Source organism: Ostrea edulis, chromosome 6 (assembly GCF_947568905.1).
Source record: "Ostrea edulis chromosome 6, xbOstEdul1.1, whole genome shotgun sequence".
NCBI classification, from domain to species: domain Eukaryota; kingdom Metazoa; phylum Mollusca; class Bivalvia; order Ostreida; family Ostreidae; genus Ostrea; species Ostrea edulis.
In genome coordinates, this window is record NC_079169.1 from 71,583,464 (window position 1) to 71,604,810 (window position 21,347).

Below are 21,347 nucleotides of genomic sequence, written 5' to 3' on the forward strand. Positions count from 1 at the left end.
AGCTCCTAGATGTTCGGAAAAAAGCGCCGGGAAGCTGTGTGGAAAACATTATTAATGCATTCTTGAAAATTTCAGTTACTTCGAAAAGAACTATTCCCCACAATTTTAAACTTCCCTACAAAAATATTTTTTCTTTAAGGGAGCTTGAACAGCAGGGACGTGTGGATAGAACCTACACTTCATCTCCTTCATCCTTTGACGCTCATCAGAAAACAGGACAATTTAGCCTTGATAAGTTGTGAAAGAAAAGAGCTTTTGCGAAGCAGAATAAAGTATTCCTGTATGGAGGTATCATTAAATGTTATCTGAAAATCACCAAAGTAGACCATTACATGTATCAAGTCCCCCTCTCCATACCCTTCACTCACCCAGTACAGTCTGGTGAGCTGGACGACTTGCGTAAGGTTCCACATTGATGTCTATCAGCAGTTTGATCAGTCTTTTGATGTCTTTTATTGTAATTCTTTCACCGCTCTATCAATAAAATTCAGTACAAACAGTGGCATTCTCTCCAAACTTTATCACATATGCTGATAACACTAGCTATAGCCAGGGACCCCAGTCCTAAAATACAAGCAAAGCCAACCATGTTCTAATGTATTCATCAGGGGTCTGTTTCACGAAATTATCTTACGACTAAGTTATGTGATACATTCTCTCCATAGCCGTTTTACATGTAGTAACCCACAAGTATCAAATCGACATTCATCATGGCTGCAACATATGTTTTATTTAGAAATAAGTATCATATAAGACGTTCATTATTATTATCTTAAGATTTATAGGTAGGATTACATGTTTATGAGGACGTTCACCATGGGAGATCTCGACACAGGCCCTCAGAACTTATGGATGCATATGATATGTATAATAAAGAAAGACTTTAACTTTTTATTACAGGGTACCCAATTTCGGCGATTAAAAAAATCAAAAGAGACATTTTACATTTAAGTTGGATATAGATAATTTTGTCTACATTTTCACCGAATGCTAACAAATTCGAGTACTTCCTGACATATTTGAAAATCAATTAAAGATTTCGACCGATTTATTTAAGAAATCATTGACCTGGGCCAGCTGAGCCATCGTATTTTAACGTCTATATAGATGTTCTTTGCAATGCAATTTAGTCGCCTCTTACAAACAAGGGGTATTAGGGACCCATTCTAACACGGATCCTCATGGGATCTTCAGATGGACTTAAAAGATCCATCTTAGAATAGTTCTTATGATAACTTTGTGAAACTGAGCTCAGATTCACCCTATGCATTGAATACCGTAATGTTCGTACAACTGCAAATTGCTGATGAACGATTCCTTTATTGCAGTGTTATTTAAAAGCAAAAGTTACTCACGGTATGGTGCTTTCGTTTAACCCTAAAGATAAGTTCCTTCAGAAGGGAGTGTTCTTGTGCCTTAAAGAAATAAAACTTACTTATATATTCTGCTGTTTAGTACATGTAACCTGGGTTACGGGCGATAACTCTAATAAAGTAAAACTTACAACATTATACAACAGAAGCAGTCTTTCCGTTGTGACAAAGTCTTTGAGTGATATACCGTTGTCCAGCAACAAATCCACAAAATCTACACGGTCCTGCGTAATGGCAGAGTGCAGGATTTCATTTAGACTACCAAGCTAAAAAAAAAGAAAAAGAAATAAACGCTCAAACTATATGTCTACTTTCTTTCATTACTGTACAAATTTGATAGACCTTTCCACAAACTAGTACTGATTCTATATAAGTTCTGAAAGCAAGATGACTGTACAACAGTGTGCAATTACATGTGCCGCTTATCACGAGTACCATGTAGTAGTTATTCCATCTTATAACTCTCATATTCACTCTGTACACAAAAGTGAAAGAAAATATTGCATTCACTTAAAGGTCATGAACTGCTGCACTTCAAGACGGCACACTTTATGATGCGTGATAACGCTATATGAAATATGTGCCAATGTGAAACTTTACACTTCATACCCTCATGTATTATTAAGACTGATACTTATTTTTCATATTCATATTTTATTATCATTCTCTTGGACTTCCCCATTCGTTAAAATAGACGTACTATATTCATCAAGATCCATACGCGCATTGTTCACAACTGCAGCGCATTCATAAGGAAAATGACGTATCGCTACAATTTGTAAAGATATCAAAGGCAAAACATTGGAAATGTAAATGAAAGGTGAAGATAACGAACAGTGATCAATCTCAAAACTCCCATAAGCAATACAAAATAGAGAGTTGGGCAAACACGGACCCCTGGATACACCAGAGGTGGGATCAGGTGCCTAGGGGGATTAAGCATCCCCTGTCGACCAGTCACACCCGCCATGAACCCTATATCTTAATCAGGTAAACGGAGTTATCCGTAAATTGGATCATGCTTTTGAAAGTAAAATATTTTTATGCACTTTCATATTGAGGTGTTTTTACTTTATCACATTCCTGAGATAGAACCAACATCTACGGAAGGTGATTTCTTACAAATGAATAACTATAAAGCATGAATTCAAGATACTCGCTCGTGTATAATCGCTGTTACAAGTAGTCTATTTCTGTTTAATGCAATGCATACATTTCATGATCAAAGATATAAATGAACCATACAGGCCATATTTTGTCCTCCGTGAATATTTCACTCTTCGCAATGTCTATTCTGTTCCAGGCCAGTGCCAGTTTGAGCTGGTCAAAGATTTGGTCTTTATTTGCTGTAAAAGAACCGAAATATGTACATGTATATACTCAAAATAACCAAAACAGTCCGTTATTTATTATTTAGACAAAACTGGTTCTACGCTTGTCTTACCAAATAAACATTCATTTTTATCTGCTCGCCAGTATTTGACTAGTAACTGTCCAAAATACAATATATTTTTAAATTACTCTATAAGATTCATGAGAATTTAAAGCTACATGTATACATGTATGTGTTGGAATGAAATACAATTAAGTGGGGGTTAGGAGACGTTTGACGTCCGTGACAAGAATATGTCTGAAATGTGGTGAGATTTTGTTTTCAGAACTGTATGCAGATAGATCTCTCTCTCTCTCTCTCTCTCTCTCTCTTTCATTTTTTTTATACAATAAACGGAGACTCACGACCTAGATGCCCGGTTCCGACGCGCATGCCATGTTAGCAATTTATTGATGAAAAATGACTTCAGTTCATTTCTTTTTAGTTAGTATTCAATATACTCACATAACTGAATATGATTTCTGATATTGCCTTTTCTAGTAGGTAATAGGTGAGGTATTTGGTCGTTATAAAGATCTAGTTCGTCAATACAACCTATCATTGGGTGAAATGCTGTCTGACGTGTTTCATACCGACTGTTAGGCCGTTCTTGGCACACTGTATTTGACTACAGATAACTCCGTTTACCTGATCAGGATATAGGGCTCACAGCGGGTGTGACCGGTCGACAGGGGATGCTTACTCCTCCTAGGCACCTAATCCCACCTCTGGTCCAGGGGTCCGTGTTTGCCCAACAATCTATTTTGTATTGGTTATAGGAGTTATGAGATTGATCACTGTTCGTTATCTTCACCTTTCATACTTGATTAAAACTCAAACCCAATGGCCAATAAATTGGTGCAATTCATTTTAATCTTTCTTCAAAGTTCGGCTTTTGATTATCCATCTACTGATAACAATTTCGAATAATGCAACATCAAATTGCAGTGCGTGCCCCGGATGAAAGACTTTGTCTACTGGCGCGAAATATTTGACAACACAAATGAGATGAAGATACCCGAACCTGAAAATCCTTCCTTTTTAAGAGTTTTGGTAACGAATGTTTTGGTAACTGTTGTTTCATTGAGACACTTCCTCCAGGTTAGTAAGCCAACAGTAAGACATTATTGAATCTTGGGTGGTGTAAGGAATACAGTTCTTGGCCAATAAAAAAGTACATTGTACCATATGTTTTAACAAGATATCATTCCATGTATGAATGTTTCGTGCCTACCCATACGCTTGTAAAACGAGTAGATAGAATGTACATTTGAAGCTTTGATAATACATACGACTCTGTGTATCATTCATTTATGAAGAATTTCCTTAAGAATAAAGCGTACAGATATTCTAATCGTACGTGTATACAATACGAGATACTTATACATGTACTTTGATGAATGTCACAGTCTCTTTATATTACTAGTACAGTGTATATATGTAAGGCTCTAAAGTGCGATGGTCACGCCAAAGTGCGATGGTTTGTTAACGTTACGGACGCCAAAGTGCGATGATCACGCCAAAGTCCGATGGTGCGGAGTTCAGTAACGTTTGTGACGTCAATTCATTGTGACGTCATTGTTAAAGTCTTTCAAAATGAAACCGAATGTTACATGGACGACAGCAACGTTCGGCAAGGTTTACACTGTTGAGGATTGTGAGAACGGCAAAGTACATTTGTTGTCGAACTCTCTACTTCGCCCAAACATTTTTTAATTCTTAATCATTGATTACTTTGATGTACACGTATTAAAAGTTGGTAAAATCCATGGGATATGATATAACAAAAAACATTCTATACGATTTCGCGTTGGAAAATTTTGTGTTTAATAACACGACAACTAAATGGTAATGAAATAAGTTCTTATTCTTATTTTTGTGCATGGATTTTGCACTGATATTTTGGTGAAACAACACACGGTTGGTTCAGTCTGTACCAAAACACTGTAGTTTACAAACCAATGGATTTCCGCGTGTCACACCATCGCACTTTGGCGAGTCATCCTATCGCACTTTGGCGCATGAGTGTGGACCATCGCACTTTGGCGTGTCACACCATTGGGGTTTGGCGCCGACCACCGCACTTTGGCATGACCATCGCACTTTGGAGTCCCGTCGCACTTTGGAGTTTGGCGACATGGAATAATAAATCAGAGTTTGGTATTGTCATGTGATTAGACTCTGTAATTTATTTAAAACATTTCACGAATAATGATTTTGATTGATTTATTGATTGATGTTTTCCGCCACCCTCAACAATTTTTCAGTTATCTGGTGGCGCCCAGTTTTTATTGGTGGAAAAGAGAACCCAGATACCATGTACCTGGGAAGAGACCACCGACCTTCCGGAAGTAAACTGGGGAACTTCCTCACTTACCTGCGAGAGCGGGATTCGAACCCGACAGAGGTTCCATTTAATATACTATAAATTGACAGAGGTCATGGGCCGTGTGATTTTGAGCGCGATGCTCTAACCACTCGGCCACGGAGGCCCCTAATGGTTTTTTAAGACAAGAAATAATATAAGATACAATTAATATTTTTGTGAAGAAAAAAAATAGTCGCTTAAATATAATTTATCGGAGTTGGCGATAGTAACGTACGTTTCAAAAACCCTCTAAATGCTAAATACGATATCTTAATGTGGTTGTTCATTCCATTGTTTGTATATTTTCCTAATATTTAACATATACAAGGATTCATTTGAAGAATATTTTCTTTGTCATCTCACTAATGCTTTATACTTAACACCCCAGCGACATCATTTGCACCATTTTACGGAGTTTGAGTGTTAAATTCACGGTTATTTACAGTAAAGTACACACAAACGTAATATTTGACTAGAAAGTAACACATTAAGAATCAGCATAGAACAATTCAAGGACTAATGACTCTTGCATTTTACGGCTGAAAAAATACGTCATAATGGTAGGCACGCCATGAAGTTCTATCAACTTCTATGCTTGAATTGGGAAATGTACTAGATTGGCTGTATGCACTTGTTTCACGTAAGACATAAACCTATATTGCTGCTCAAATTAAATAGTTGAAAACCATCACAGTGATTCTGGAATAATTCTTTATTTTGAAAAAAATTCATGAAATATACGGGGAATGGTTACTCCTCCTAAGCAACAGATCCCACCTTTGTTGTGTGTAGAGGTACTCTTAATTTTACTTTATAGGAGTTATCATATTAATCACTCCTAACCTTTTCCTTGAAAATGAAAATAAGAAACCATTTCAGGGATTTGATTTTCTTTAATGAAAGGTGAAGATAACGAACAATGATCAATCTCATAACTCCTATAAGCAAACACGAGGTGGAATCAGGTGCCTAAGAGGAGTAAGCATCCCCTGTCGACCAGTCACATCCGATGTGAGCCCTATATCTTGATCGGGTAAACGAAGTTATCTGTAGTCAAAATCAGTGTGCCAAGAGCTGCCTAACAATAGGTATGAAACACGCCAGACAGCATTTGACCTAATGATAGGTTGTATTGGCAGACCAGATTGTGATAACGACATTAGAATTTGCGAATTGCTGATTTTAAACGAGACTGTTGAAATCACTGCATCATCAACTTGTTAGTCAGTAGCTTGCCTCGATTTAAAAACTTATCATATGCAGATCAAGCTCTTGCGTATGGAATCAGTTGAGAGATATAAACACAATATGCAAGTGATAATGGGATATTGCTACATAAATCTGGGAAGTTGATGATAAAGAAGCTGAATTCATCCCATTTATTATAAAGTTGAGAAATATCTAAGTATGAAGCAGAAGTGGAAGACTCTGTGGTATTTTTTATTTCGAGTTCACAGGGATATATCGAATCGACAAATGGATAAAGATAACATTGTTAATAGCTAACACGTCGTCGATATATATAAATGTCGAATTGAAGGCCATATCAAGATATTTTTTCGCTTCACGTAGACGTTTTTGAATGAATTCTGCTTCATAGGAATATAAAAGCAGGTCAGTTCACAAAGGAACACAATTCGTGCCCATGGGAATTCCAAAAGACTGTTGGAAGAACTGATCACCAAAGACTACGAAGATATTGTCAATGAGAAACTCCAGCATTTTTTAGTTTCAACTTCAGAGTACTTGTGCGTGGAATCAGAATGGTGTTTAACAAAATAATTTTGGATGACTAATCAATAGATATAAATATTTCCGTTTTCCACTTTTGTTTAAGAAGCAACTGTCTATAATGCCAAAAAGTCTAGTCTTTAATTTATCGTGAAGAATGGTCGCACAAAGTGTTGAAAAGCCATTTGAGAAAAGCTTTACAATTTCAAGTTTACTAAAAGTGCTTTGATTTCATTTACACCACTTCTAGGAAATGTAGTGGCACAGTACGTCTGAAGTTTCTCCTTCACAGCTGTTAATATTTTCGTGGGGAACAAAGATAGAGGCTTGGTAGAACACTTACTGGATCCAGCAATGTATTGATGTTTGTAAGGGTTTTTATGAAGTTTAGGAATCCAGTACGGTAACTCATATCCATCCGATCCATTGACTGGGATATTATGTGTCTAAAACTGAAGCATGGTTTCGAAAATTTTCATCTTTTAAAAGGGCAGTTGGAGTATAAGTACGATTACCAAAAGTGGAATTAATGCCAAGTTCGTTTAAAATGCAATTGTAATAATGAGCCTTACAAACAAAGAAAAGCTGTTATAAGCTTTGCAAGCTAGAACCATGCACAGGTAATGCGCCGTTATATTATATGAACTACTACTAAACCATTTGCAAACGAATCTGAACAAAACCGTCAGAGGATATTTGATTTTTAACCTTATTTTACATACAAATAATTAACAAACATATCATCAAGGTTCCTAGCCTGACACGCGCAGTATAAGTTGGACATTTTCGCGGAATTTATTGCTACGTACAATGTGGCATATATGTAAGACTCTAAAGTGCGATGGTTGCTCCAAAGTGCGATGGTCTGCGCCAAAGTGCGATGGTTTGTGAACGCTACGGACGCCAAAGTGCGATGGTCACGCAAAAGTCCGATGGTGCGGAGTTCAGTAACGTTTGTGACGTCACGTCATTGTGACATTGTGACGTCATTCTTAAAGTCGTTCAAAATAAAACCGAAGAAATGCAACATGAACGACAGCAACGGCAATGTTTACACTGTTGAGGATAGTGAGAACGGCAAAGTACATTTGTTGTCGAACTATCTACTTTGCCCAAACATTCTTTAATTCATGATCATTTATTGCTTTGACGTACACGTATTAATTCCTGGGGGTATGCTATGATACAAAACATTCTATACGATTTTGCGTTGGAATGAGTGTGGACCATCGCACTTTGGCGTGTCACACCATCGGTGTTTGGCGCAGACCATCGCACTTTGGAGTCCCAATCGCACTTTGGAGTCTTACATATATATCGTCCAATAAATATAACGAAGTGTCGGTTTTCACTCATATCGTAGCTTTTGCAATTGACACCTTCAGAAGTACTTCAGATGTACATATACATGAATTACCTTTCAGCAGACCTTTCAGAATAGCCACGTCTATTTCCAGTGTGCTCCGATAGTCGAACACGGTGACGAGTTCTCGCCGAAGCACACATTCACGGAGGATTTTCCAATGGGATTCCACATTTCCATCTCCCAGAGTCTCTTCAATGGCCCTTCTCACTTTCTTGGGTAACATGGAATCTGTCACTGAACGCGACCTAAATAATCATGATTATTGAATTGCCTATTGCATTATTGTCCCTCGTTACCTATTTACAGGAAACAGCACATTCCAACTTAGATATTCATTGTGTATTGGGGTTATATATTCTTTGGTTTTGTTCATATGTTATAGTATTGATTTCTGTATAAATCTGAGCAGAAAAAAATTAGACATTTCAAAAACAAAATGGCATAAACATTTGTGGCGGTTGTTGGCCCATCTTTGACACTGTCTCAAGACATGAATATATTTTTAGTCTTTGTAATAACTCACTGTATAATATTGTATGCTTCATAGTTTTTGGCGAATATTTATACATATTTTTGACATACATGTATTTTACATATGTTTTTCCGAAAAATTGTATGGCATGCAAAAAGGAGTGTTTATATATTTTGTTTGCTTTGTCATTTATTGAATTAATTCAATTCCAATCAATTTGTGTCTATTTATATCAATCTGAGTACCGCCAAATCAGGTGCCCATCAAGTTATTTTATACATCTAAAAGCATCTGTCACATCAGATAAAGTACACATGAACATATTACATACATCTGTAGTTCCCAAGTGTTATAATCACGGGCTTACCTGATTCTGGAGCGACCATCATTTATTTCTGTTATGTATTCTACCTTGGCACTGTCATATATCAAAGCCAGCAGGTCTGCAAGCCCACCGGTCCACTAAAAACACACCATTGCATGCCATTCGTGTGTACATGAAATAGCTACATTGTAGAATCCAGTAAAATATATATTTGAATGTGTATCAATCAAATAGCTTGGTTTGCTCCAATTTTGAAAAGAGAATTTTACCTTTACGATAACCACCGGAATTTCATTTCTGATGGATTCCTGTACACTTTCCAGTGATTCAAGTCCACCCTCAATCAACAGTTTTATCATCGGAACAAGAACATCATCTTATGAGAGTAAAATGCAGAAATTAAAACAGTTTCCTTGAATGAAAAGGTGAAGATAAAAAACACTGATCAATCTCATAACTCCTATAAGAAATACAAAATTACGAATTGGGCAAACATGGCCCCCTGGACATATCAGAGGTGGGGTCAGGTGTCTCTGAGGAGTAAACATCCCCTGTCGACCGGTCACACCTGCCGTGAGCTCTATACCTTGATCAGATAAACGGACCAATCGGTAGTACAAATCAGTGTGTAAAGAACTGCCTAACAATTGGTATGCAACACATCAGACAGCATTTGACCCAATGACAAGTTGTATTGGCAGCTAGATCGTTATAAAAACAATATAATTTGCAAAATGCTGGCTTTGAACAAGACTGTTGAAGCCCCTGTAACATCAACTTGTTTGTCAGTAGTCTGTCTCGATTTAAAATCTAATCATACGTAGAACAATCTCTTGGGTATCTAATCAGTTGAGAAACATACAACATATACAGGTGATAATTTAAGAGATATGAACTACATGGAAACATCTGAAATCTACTTCAGAAAAACATAAAAATCACTCGAACACGGATAATGGCTTAGTACTTAATATGAACATTTACAAGTTTCTGTCAATTTTTTTTTATATACTTTTACCGTCAGCGATTAGATGGTTTCGAAGTGTTATTCCTTTTTCAGATAATTCTCTAGCATATCATGGTTTCTTAAAACTATTGGCTACCAACTCTCACGATCTACCACTACTTGAGGTTTTACAGATATCTGACAAATTGTCAAATTCCCATATACCATTACACGAGTACAAACTTGCACAATATGTTATGTTATTATGATGTGCAATTTTCAAAGAAGAAAAATCCTAATGAAATATGAAAATTCACTGAAAGTGAAAATAGTGACAACAGTTCATTATAATATCTAAGTAGTGAACTGATATTTGCTTTAACTGAGTAAGACTGTTACCTTGAGAGTTTCCGGTTTAACTGAGTAAGACTGTTACCTTGAGAGTTTCCGGTTTAACTGAGTAAGACTGTTACCTTGAGAGTTTCCGGTTTAACTGAGTAAGACTGTTACCTTGAGAGTTTCCGGTTTAATTGAGTACGACTGTTACCTTGAGAGTTTCCGGTTTTTATGTTAGCGATAGCCCTTTCCAATGTTGCCCGAAATTTTACTTCTGCCCCAGGTTGATTATTAGTTCCATTATCCACCAGTATGAAGTGAGTATGATTAGGGTCTAGACATTTTTCTATCCGATCGCTGGCTGGCGTGACTGTGTAGGTTGCCGGCCACAAACCGGAACCCTAACATATCAAAATGAGAACAATAACAACACAATGCAAAAAAAAATTTAAGCACAATTTGAGGTGTGCACAGAATAAGCGGAATGGTGCACAAAACGCAACAGCACCCACATTTTTATTTGCAAGTATTTTTGCACTGAGAGTTATATAAAATAGTTGTAGTAATTTTGATATAATATTGATATAAAAGAAGGAATTCAGCTTGAGTTTCCTCTGATGACCAAATTTTGCATTTGCTATTCTATTATTATTTTAGTATTTCACTTATTTCTATACATGAAAGGGCGGACAGGGGTAACCCTCTCCCCTCCCATCCCCTTTCCTTCCCCTCCCCCTGAATAGTGATAGATTACATTTCATTTGGGTACTTAAGCGTATTGCATGCCAGTTTACTACCCATATGCACTGCATCAGTTATAATACATATAGATGTAAAAGGCTTACGCGATTTTGGAAATGTCAGGGGCGGATCCAGGAATTGCGTTTGGGGACGCAACTTTATGAGGCAGGGGGTCTGGGCCGCCTTAGACCCCTAGTGGGTCCTAGGGAAAGCCCCTGGATTTTACAGATTTTATAGGCCTTGAAATATGTTTCTTCTGTAGTCATTTTTTTTAATTTTTTTTATTGGCTCTTTTTGGACATATATTATCATATAAACAGGATGTTACATGCAACTTCATATTTCAACAAACATGTTAAACACTGTGTGAAAATTAATAGCAATATTGTACAATTACTTTGAAGATAAAGAGAGACTAGTATATGAAATATGCATAACTAATTCATTTAAGGAAGATACATCTTACATTGAAATTATTTTGTCTTCTATCTTTTTCCATACTTGGTTATAATAATCAAGATTTCTTCTGCCACAATAAATTGATTTTTTAACAAACAGTTTTCTTCTCAAAAATTGCAAAAAAATATATAAAGAAGGACCACTGTGCCCTGTATCTGAATTAAACACAAACTGTATATAATATTTAGAAAGCAGTATACAATAATTCAGACTTTCACACTTTTCTTCATAAAATCCAAATATTATGTCTTGATAAGAGATATCATTTATATAAGTAATGTTTAATCTATTCCACCAAGTTTGGAAATGCTTCCAATAAGTACCAACATATTCACAAAAGTAAAACCTGTGCTCTATTGTATCTAAATTTCCACATAATATACAAGAAGGTGATGTTTTAATTTTCATTGCATACAGCAATTTGTTGTGTGCTAAAAATCTGTGAATTAATTTATATTGAAAAGATTGTAATGATGTTTCCATTGATATTGTGAAAGGTAACTTGTAAATACTCTCTAACTCTTGCTGTGTTAATTTTGAATCAAAAATATTTTCCCATTTTGGTATACATGTTGGTAACTCTGCTATACTTTCCATCAAAATCCAGTAAAAATCTTTACAAGTCATGTTTGATATGGGACTCCTATTACCATTGAAACTCAGTATAAGCGTATTTCTATTTATAAAAGAATTATCATTTTGTCGAATATGCTTTCTCCAACTGTAGGGTATTGCATTTCTTAAACAATAGTATTCAAAAAAAGATATGTTTAAATTGTGTGTTTCACTTAATTTTTCATGGCTAAGGAAGTCTTTATCTCTATCTACAATATCTCCAATATATAAAATACCCCTTTCATACCACTTCTTCCAAAAAACCTCTTTATTGTCAATTTTAATATTGTCATTAAACCATAAACTTTCTTTAAAAACGACTGGTTCAACATTTACAATATGTCTGAATTCTCTCCATGTACTAAAAATATCACTGTAAAACTTTGGCAAAAAAGTATCAATGTCTAAATGATTCATGCATCCTCTAGAGATAATAAAGTCATTTAATTCAATATCTTGCAAGTAAAATTGAATTATGCTTCTTAATTTTGATTTTATATTAGTGAAAATTCTTTTTACCCAGCCTAATCTTAATGATTTGACCTGTATATCAAATTTAGGTACTTTCAAACCCCCTTTACTAATTTTTTGACTGCTTACTGTACTTTTTACTTTTGGCTTTTCATTATTCCAAATAAAGGCATTTATTTCTTTTTCTACTTCTTTAATTAATTCTGACGAGAAAGGGAGAACTTGCGCTTGATAAATGAGTTTAGGGATTGCCAGTGTTTTTGTTATTAGGATTTTACCAATAAGAGTTAGATTCCTCATTTTCCATAAATTTAATGTTAATTTCAATTCTTCTAGTTTTGTATTAAAATTCTTTCTTAACATTTCTTCTTCACCTTTTGAACTAAACCATATTCCTAATGTAAAAAATTGACCTTTTGACCACTTAACAGGTAAGATTCCTGGTCTGAAATTTTTACAACTTCCAATCCAAACTGCTTCTGTTTTATCTAAATTAATTTTGAGTCCAGAACAATGTTTAAAATTTTGAATGATGTTTAGTAATTCAATTCAGATTTCTCATCACTTAAAAAACAGGTAGTGTCATCTGCTAGTTGACTTATCTTAAATTCTGTTTCACCAATTCTGATTCCATGAACATTTTTGTTTTCTCTTATTCTTATTGCAAGCAACTCAACACAAAGAATGAAAAGATATGGAGAAAGGGGACAACCTTGCCTGACTCCTCTACTTATTTTGAAAAAAGGGGTTGAGAATCCGTTGTTTATAACACAGCTTGAGATATCTGTGTATAGTATCTTAACCCAGAGTCTAAAACTTTCTCCAAACCCAAATGTATCTAATACTTTATCCAAGAAATTCCATTCTACAGTGTCGAATGCCTTCTCAAAATCAACTAAAAGAATTAAACCAGGAATGTTTTTTAGACTTGTATAGTGTATAAGATCAGAAATAGTTCTAATGTTTTCTCCAATAAATCTGTTCTCTATATATCCAGTTTGATCAGTGTCTACAATTTGAGGTAAAAACTTTTTAATTCTTCTAGCAAGTACTTTTGATAAAATTTTGTAGTCAAAGTTAAGAAGTGATATTGGTCTCCAGTTTTTAAGTACAGTCCTATCTTTATCTTTTTTAGGTACAAGAGTTATGATGCTTTTTCTTTGATCTATGGAAAGTTTGTGTTTTTGGATACTTTCATTCAGGCTGTCAATTATTAATTCTGAAATTTCTTTCCAAAAATACTTATAAAATTCCATTTGGAAACCATCAGTGCCAGGCGATTTATTGCATTTAAAAGTGTTTAGTATAGCTTCACATTCATGAACTGTAATAGGTCCTTCACAAGACAAGGAATCCTCTTTTTCAAGTTTTTGAATATTCATATTGTAAGTAAATTGATCAATATAATTCTTATAGTCACAATAATCTAAATCTGATGTGTATAACTTTTCAAAAAATGATTGTTCTTCTTTCTGTAGTCATTTTTACAATTTTCTATCATTTTTAATGAGGTGAAGTTGATCAAATGACGCAAATTTTAACGGGTTCTGAAATAAAACGTAAGTTCTCCCAATAAAAGAGATTCAATAAATCAAAAGATTTTGTCATTTATTTCTCTGAGAGTGGAAGAAATTATTGTTTCTTTTATCGTTTACATTTTTCTAAATAATAGACCTCGATTTACCTTAAATTTGAAAATTTTAGGGGGAGAGCGCGCCGGCTACACTCCCTTAACTCCGCCACTCAATGTATTCTTTATTTTCTGTATTTATAAATTGTTTCTTTGTCTGTCAAAACACAATGGGAATGGCATTGCATACGTATGTCCGGTGCGATCAGTTTGATGCAGATTAGAGGGGAAAAACGAAAGGAGTTATAAAAATAAGAATCATAAGAACCTCTCCCCACTTAACCTCTTTCTTCCCCTTTCCACCATGTCCATTCCCTATACAATATCCCACAACCGAAACGACATTCCCCTAAACACAAATTAAGGTAACTTACTAGATGACCAGGTGTCATAGGTTGGAAACCTCATAACCACCTTTATCGTAATTGACACTCAACTGACGCGAGAGATAATTATGTAAATTTACTATAATTTTCTAGGTGAGAGTCCAACAAGAAAAATTCCTAACGATAATAGAAATCTTGAAGGAGAAAAATAATCTAATAGCATTTCTTAAAAAGATTAAAGGTGAAAGGTGAGAATCATTTATGACAGAACTTCCTCTAAAATCTGTAGGTGATAGTCAATCAGACAACACCTTTAGTTTTCTTGAAAAACCAGCAGTTGTTGAGTGTAAAAATGTCAATTTGGTTTCCGCATAATTGTTCATTATTAGCACTAGCCCATATTTTTCCCCAAGAACATGCTCTAAGACCAATGCGTTGAATTGTTGTTGCGAATCACAAAGATGAATTCCAAATGGTAAAGCACGTTTCACGACGTAAATTATAGACCCAGACCTTTCAAACAGTGCTTGTCCCATACGCTTAACTGAAAACTTTGATCGAAATGTTCTATTGGTTGTACAATTATTGACGTCATTATGAGGAATCGTCACAGTAGTCATTGTAAACTCTTCAGTGGTGCAATTTAGAACAGTTCGTGATGAAGTAGGAAACCATTGTTTGTATATTGTATACTGAAAGTGTCATACTCCTTACATTCCTTGAGTCTTATTTTTTGTATACTGATGGGCTGTAATACTAAAAGTATTGATTTGAAAATTAACGATTTTTTAAATCCCCGAATTTATTTTATTACATGTACCCATGACAGTAATTCAATTTCCTGCTTTCACTAGAGTTCCCTTATACTCATATATCACCTTATAAAGGCTATACAAAGTGATTACAAAAGAAAATATCAACGGCCTCAATGTGTACATCTATATTATTTTAAAATCAATTCTCAAGTAACAAAATTTTACTGTAGCTCTAAAATTCTAAGACAGTGCATATATATATATATATATATATATATATATATATATATATATATATATATATATATATATATATATATATATCATATATTGAAATGAAATCTCACAAAAGCATCATTCAAGTCTTCTCGATTTTTCACGCAACCCCATGTTGTAATCCCAAGGGTTACCGTTGGTACAGTAGAGGTGGTGGTCAACCAGTAGTCTCTTATCGCTTCACCAACATACCGATTCACGCCGGTGTTAATGCCACCCGTGACAATCCAAGCACCTGGTTAATGCATTGATAGAAGAAATATGAAAAGGTATCGCTTTTGCCCAAGATATTAAAAATTATCAGACTACGATAAACTTTTAACTTTTCATACTGTCAGATATGCTAGCCTGAAGCACCCTTATTCCATTAACCAGATTAGATTTTATGGTGGGTGTCCATTCACTCTCAACACTTTTAACATAGTTCCTAAAATATAAGGTAAAACATATTCTGTTTTAAATATAGTATAACTTCATTCAATTACCATAACTTGAACTGTTATCGGTCCAAATAATAACTTAAATTTCACTGTTCACTATGTTTGGAGTAGATTATATAATTTTCAAATTATCTAAAATCTCACATTTTCATACTAAAAGGTTTGAAATTCTGATATATATTGTGTGTATCTAGCAGTGCTTTATTACAAATTATGTCCTCGTTTGAAGCATAAACATAATTCATATTTCACAATGCATAACGAACATGGGCTAGCAAATTCAACAACTTCCCAGTCCGAACTTCAAATAAAAAACATCCATAAAACAAACCCATGAAGTCCATCGTTTTTACATAGATTCATACCTGTGCTTTTCGAAGCTTTGATTATTCCTCTGCGAAAGATGTCCCTCAACTTGGATTTCATTCGGAAGTTTTCTGTACCGCCGGTGACAGAAATGAGTAGGTTTGGCTTTTTGATGTCCCAGACTTTAAGCAAAAGTTGAAGTACATCCCGCATGTTCGTTTCTGCATCGATGCGAACATACTATACTAACAATAAAACTTCAATGAAACAACTGTTTTGTCTATATTAGCTCTTGACATAGATACACGTGATCATTTCAAGGATGTGTTAATTTTTTAATCTGAATAAATCATATTCAAGGAGATGATATAATCTCATTGCAAACTTTGCTATTTGTAGCATAATGTGGTTTACTTTTCTGGTGTTCTCCAAATGCATATGCATGTAGTTTCCAAAAGTCCCATGCTTCTTTATTTATCTTCTATCCAAATTTTAAAAAATAAAAGAACTTTAACTTGGTGACCAAAAAACTTGCCTTTCTTTGAATATCATTATAACCTACGAATTCTATCTCTCCAAAAGCATCAGTGGGCAGAACATTTGTGTCTCTTTTCCATGACCATGTGACCGCCGATGGTACCGCAATAGAAGCAAACCGATTGTGTTTGAAGAAAGGTAACCCACATAAACACACAGATTCTTTGTAAGATTTTCTGCAAGGATATTATTTATTGTAAAACAAGGATCTCATGAAACAGAAAGTATACATAGGTAACAGGTAACCCTGCAATAAATAGGTACGTTGTAATTCTGACAATTCTTCAAAATTTAACAATATCATCGCGTTCATAAGCCCTTTTATTTTTTACGCCTGAAAACATTCACCGAATTTTAAATAACAGATTTCACTGGTGTATTATCGGTGGTTTCGTAAACGCTTAAAATCGGCGCGGCGCTTGAATGAAAGAGTAAGAAATTTCCTATATTCAATTATGACGTGTGTCCTGTTTTTCTGATCTTTTCTCGCCATATCCTTGTAAATTTGAAAATGCACGCTTAAGTCGTCAGCTAAAGAGACATCGGTTTGGTCAAATAACAAGGTTTATCTCCTTTCTTTCAATGTCATTTTATTACTGGATGACTTAAGGTAGCTCACTACACTAAACCTTATACTCTGTATTACACTACGTCACAAGATGGCGATTTAAATGTTTTGTGAAATTATTTGTGTCGATCGATTTGTTTGTCTTTCATCGTAGCTCATTGGTTAAAACATTGTGCTGGTGAACCACAGATCTCGAGTTCAAATCCTCCAGAGTCTTTTGTTCATATGTGTTCAAATATTGTTTTTTGAAAGTCATGTTTTTATCCAGATTTGTATATTTTTTGCCTTTTTTTGGCATATATACTTATTGTATGTCATCATATCTTTTATAATTAAATCAATTCGTCATGATTTGAGAAACTATTTTTGTGTGTAGTGAGCCACCTTAATATACATAGTCACATTTGAATATGAAAATTGATCTTCAGATCTAGGTCAATTGTATGTTTTACTACAAAATTAAATCTTACACATCATATTTCTGATCTGCAGCCACAAATCTTGCGCACTCTCGCATCTTTACTCGCTTTCGAATCCATCTTGATTCTGGACTTTGTGAGAATTCCTGGAAATAGAAATATCTAGGGTGTCATTTGCTTTGGATGTTTTACTTTGTATTTGGCTGTTCCTCAAAATACATGTAAGTCACAAAGATGTAATCTAAGATCACATTCTAAAATATTTGTCCGAATTTTGATTTAGGTCTTTGAAGTGGTTTTTTTTTTAATGTAGTATTCACAGAAGTTATAACACAACATCTAGGACTCTATGTGACCTTATCCTATAAAGGCGTCTCTGCTATTCTGATGAAAATTGGCCATAAGAGTTTCTTAACAATGAAAAATGTAAAGTAAACGAACAGTGATCAATCTCAAAATCCTGAAAAGAATACAAAATTGAGAATAGGGCAAACACGGAGCCTTGGAAATACCAGAGGTGGGATCAGGTGCCTAGAACGAGTAAGCATCCCCTGTTGATCGGTCACATCTGTCATGAGCCCTCTGTCTTGATCGGGTAAACGACGTAATTCGTAGTTAAAATCAGTATAAAACGAAGGTCCAACAGTTAGTTTGAAACACATCAGACAAAATTCAACTCAACAACAGGCTGCATATGCAAACAAGATCATTATTTTATATATAATGCCGGCCATAGAATTTGCTAAAGGCTGATTTGAAATAAGACCATTGAAACCCCTGTGACACTAATTTATTTCTTATTCGCATTCATTAGCTTAGAAAATGATCATACGCAGAACATACGCTCGTGTATCGAAAACATTTGAGAGGCATGGATATTATATGCAGGTAATCATGGATATGGAAAATTGACGATGGAGAAGCTTAATAACGTAAATAAAGGTATGCATATTTCACTAAAGAAAACGAATTCACTAGTACAGGTGAACTAGATGTCAGGACACCCATTCTTTCTTCGTTACTTCATTCTTAGTTCTATATTCATATAATTATTCAATTTCTTTTACTGAGTGAAAAAATGACCGACACGGGCAATGTGCTTAAACAGTCCATCTCAAATCATTTACAATAGATGAAAGGTTAAGATAACGAACAGTAATCAATCTCATAACTCCTTTAAGGAATACAAAATAAAGAGTTGGGCAAACACGGACTCCTGGACATACCAGAGGTGGGATCAAGTGTCTCGGAGGAGTAAACATCCCCTGTCGATCGGTCACAGCCGCCGTGAGCCCTATATCTTGATCAGGTAAAATCAGTGTGCCAAGAACGGCCTAACAATATGTATGAAACACGTCAGACAGCATTTGATCCAATATTATGTTGTATAGGCAAACTAGATCATTACAACGACCATAGAATTTACGAAATTCTAACTTTAAAAGAGATTGTTGAAACCCCTGTAACATCAGTAGGCAGTAGCCTGCCTCGATTCAAAAACTGATCATACGCAGAACAAGCTCTTGCGTATCCGATGAGAGAAATAGATGTAAATACCATATGCAGGTGATAATGAAATATTACTACATAAATATGGGAAGTTGATAATAGAGAAGCTGAAATCATCCCGTTTGTCATAAAGTTGAGTTGTTAGTTTGCCGTTAATATCTATTTTAATATATTATCTAAGTACGAATTTAAGCAGATGTGGAGGACTCTGTTGTGTCTTTTATCTCGAGTTCACAGGGATACATCGAATCTGCATACATGTATGAGTGAAAAAGATTAGTGTTAATAGATAAAACGTCGTCGATATACATATGTATAATTATATATATATATATATATATATATAAAGCACAAACAAACAATTATAACACCCAACCTTACGTTTACCCCTAGGATCTAAACGATACATGTGATAATTAATTAATTAATATATATAGCACTAAATAATCACAACTAGGTACTGAAAATTTTCGCCCCAGCCCGGGGTCGAACCAGCGACGTACGGCACCCACCGCCTAGCAAGATTGTCAAACCAGTGCGTAAGTCCACTCGGCCACAACGACTTCCCCCGGGCTGGGGCGAAAATTTTCAGTACCTAGTTGTGATTATTTAGTGATATATATGTGTGTGTGTGTGTGTGTGTGTGTGTGTGTGTGTGTGTGTGTGTGTAGAGTTGAAGGTGTTATAATATAGCTTAAGGATGCTCTCCCCTCAAGATCCTTCTAAGCATCATATAATTATGTAGATCTGCTTATTGCAATTAAAATGTTCCTCTCTTGATCGTTAATTGTGTCATGATGTAATACATGCAAGTTTTAAAGCGAAACCTAAAAGAGAAACTACAGCTCATTTTGCGGAAAAATTATGAAATGACAATTTTCCCCAGAGCTTGTTCAAATTTTGTTGCATATTTAAATGTATGAACCTTGCGAAAATATCACTGATCTACAGCTGAAAATCCTTGTTTTAACGCAAAAATTGATACTTTTTAATGGCCCATACAAAAAACATTGAATCTCCTCCTTACGGCCTTCAGACAGTAAACAGTGCAGTAAGCCATCCTGTGAGAGAAAGTGTAGTGGATAGACCTAGAATTTTGACAGAATCTGCGAGAAAAGAGGTAACATGTGTATTGCAAACGGTACACATACGCCAGCCGGACAACGAAAGTCAACCTGGAAGCATATTATGCACTCTGAATTGATACAACACACATTCTGAACAGAAAAACCTTCAAGGGACATGGACACGATTTGAGTTGAAAGTTTTCAAATTTTATTTTTTGATGTTTAGAATGTTTAACTACGGTATTACTAATGATCAGCAAAAATTTGAATGACAGTAGTGAAGTTACATGAGAGATACAGAGGCACAAGTCCTTGTTATGTAAACAAGGCTCGAGCCATGTTTTTGTTTATATATGTTAAATAAAGTAATAAAAGTTTCGTTTAAAACAATTTTTTTTCCCAATTTATAAGTGAATTCTTAACACAATTAAGTATTTTCTAGTGTTTGGCACATCTCATTTTTCTATTAACAGTCTAATATAAACAAAAACATGACACGAGCCTTGTTTGCATAACAAAGAATTTCGAGTGATGGTTGTGACAAAATGTCAGTGCAATATTTGTATCTACGATGAGAAAAAAATCCAAAATACCATTTGATCTACTTTTATCCCTAAAGTGGTGCACCAATTAAGTTGAAATATTTGAAATGTGAACTGATTATGTATTTCTCTAAGAGAGAGGTTGCGAAAAAATTTCAGGACAATACCTGTGACCGGAAAAAAATCTGGAAAGCTGTTTGACCTGCTTCTACTCTTAAAGTAGGTCATTGTGCACCAATCCAGCTGAATTGCTAACTGCACTTGTATTCCTCAGAGAGGAAGCTTGTGACTAAATTTCAGGGTAGTATCTGTATCCTTTACAAAAAAAGTCTGGAAAACTGTTTGACCTACTTTTAGCTCGAATGTAGGTCACGGTACACTAATCCATCTGAAATGG

At 35.0% G+C, this 21,347-nt stretch overlaps 1 protein-coding gene across 3 annotated transcripts in view; it reads right to left on the reverse strand.

Annotated features, from left to right (window-relative positions):
• Nucleotides 1-21,347, reverse strand: part of LOC125683402 (transient receptor potential cation channel subfamily M member 2-like) — a 61,401-nt gene that overhangs the window by 38,423 nt on the left and 1,631 nt on the right. For 2 of the 3 annotated variants that reach the window (XM_048924539.2, XM_056140667.1), the window contains exons 2-13: nucleotides 17,884-17,978; nucleotides 16,844-17,021; nucleotides 16,368-16,548; nucleotides 15,634-15,797; nucleotides 10,501-10,690; nucleotides 9,277-9,383; nucleotides 9,050-9,144; nucleotides 8,262-8,455; nucleotides 2,619-2,719; nucleotides 1,505-1,639; nucleotides 1,356-1,415; nucleotides 369-474 (exon numbers count right to left, since the gene is read on the reverse strand). In XM_048924539.2, coding sequence (XP_048780496.1) covers nucleotides 369-474; nucleotides 1,356-1,415; nucleotides 1,505-1,639; nucleotides 2,619-2,719; nucleotides 8,262-8,455; nucleotides 9,050-9,144; nucleotides 9,277-9,383; nucleotides 10,501-10,690; nucleotides 15,634-15,797; nucleotides 16,368-16,548; nucleotides 16,844-17,021; nucleotides 17,884-17,978 — 1,606 coding nt within the window. Of the gene's footprint in view, nucleotides 1-368; nucleotides 475-1,355; nucleotides 1,416-1,504; nucleotides 1,640-2,618; nucleotides 2,720-8,261; nucleotides 8,456-9,049; nucleotides 9,145-9,276; nucleotides 9,384-10,500; nucleotides 10,691-15,633; nucleotides 15,798-16,367; nucleotides 16,554-16,843; nucleotides 17,022-17,883; nucleotides 17,979-21,347 lie in introns of those variants that run through there. The other variant, XM_048924540.2, reaches the window with a different exon arrangement.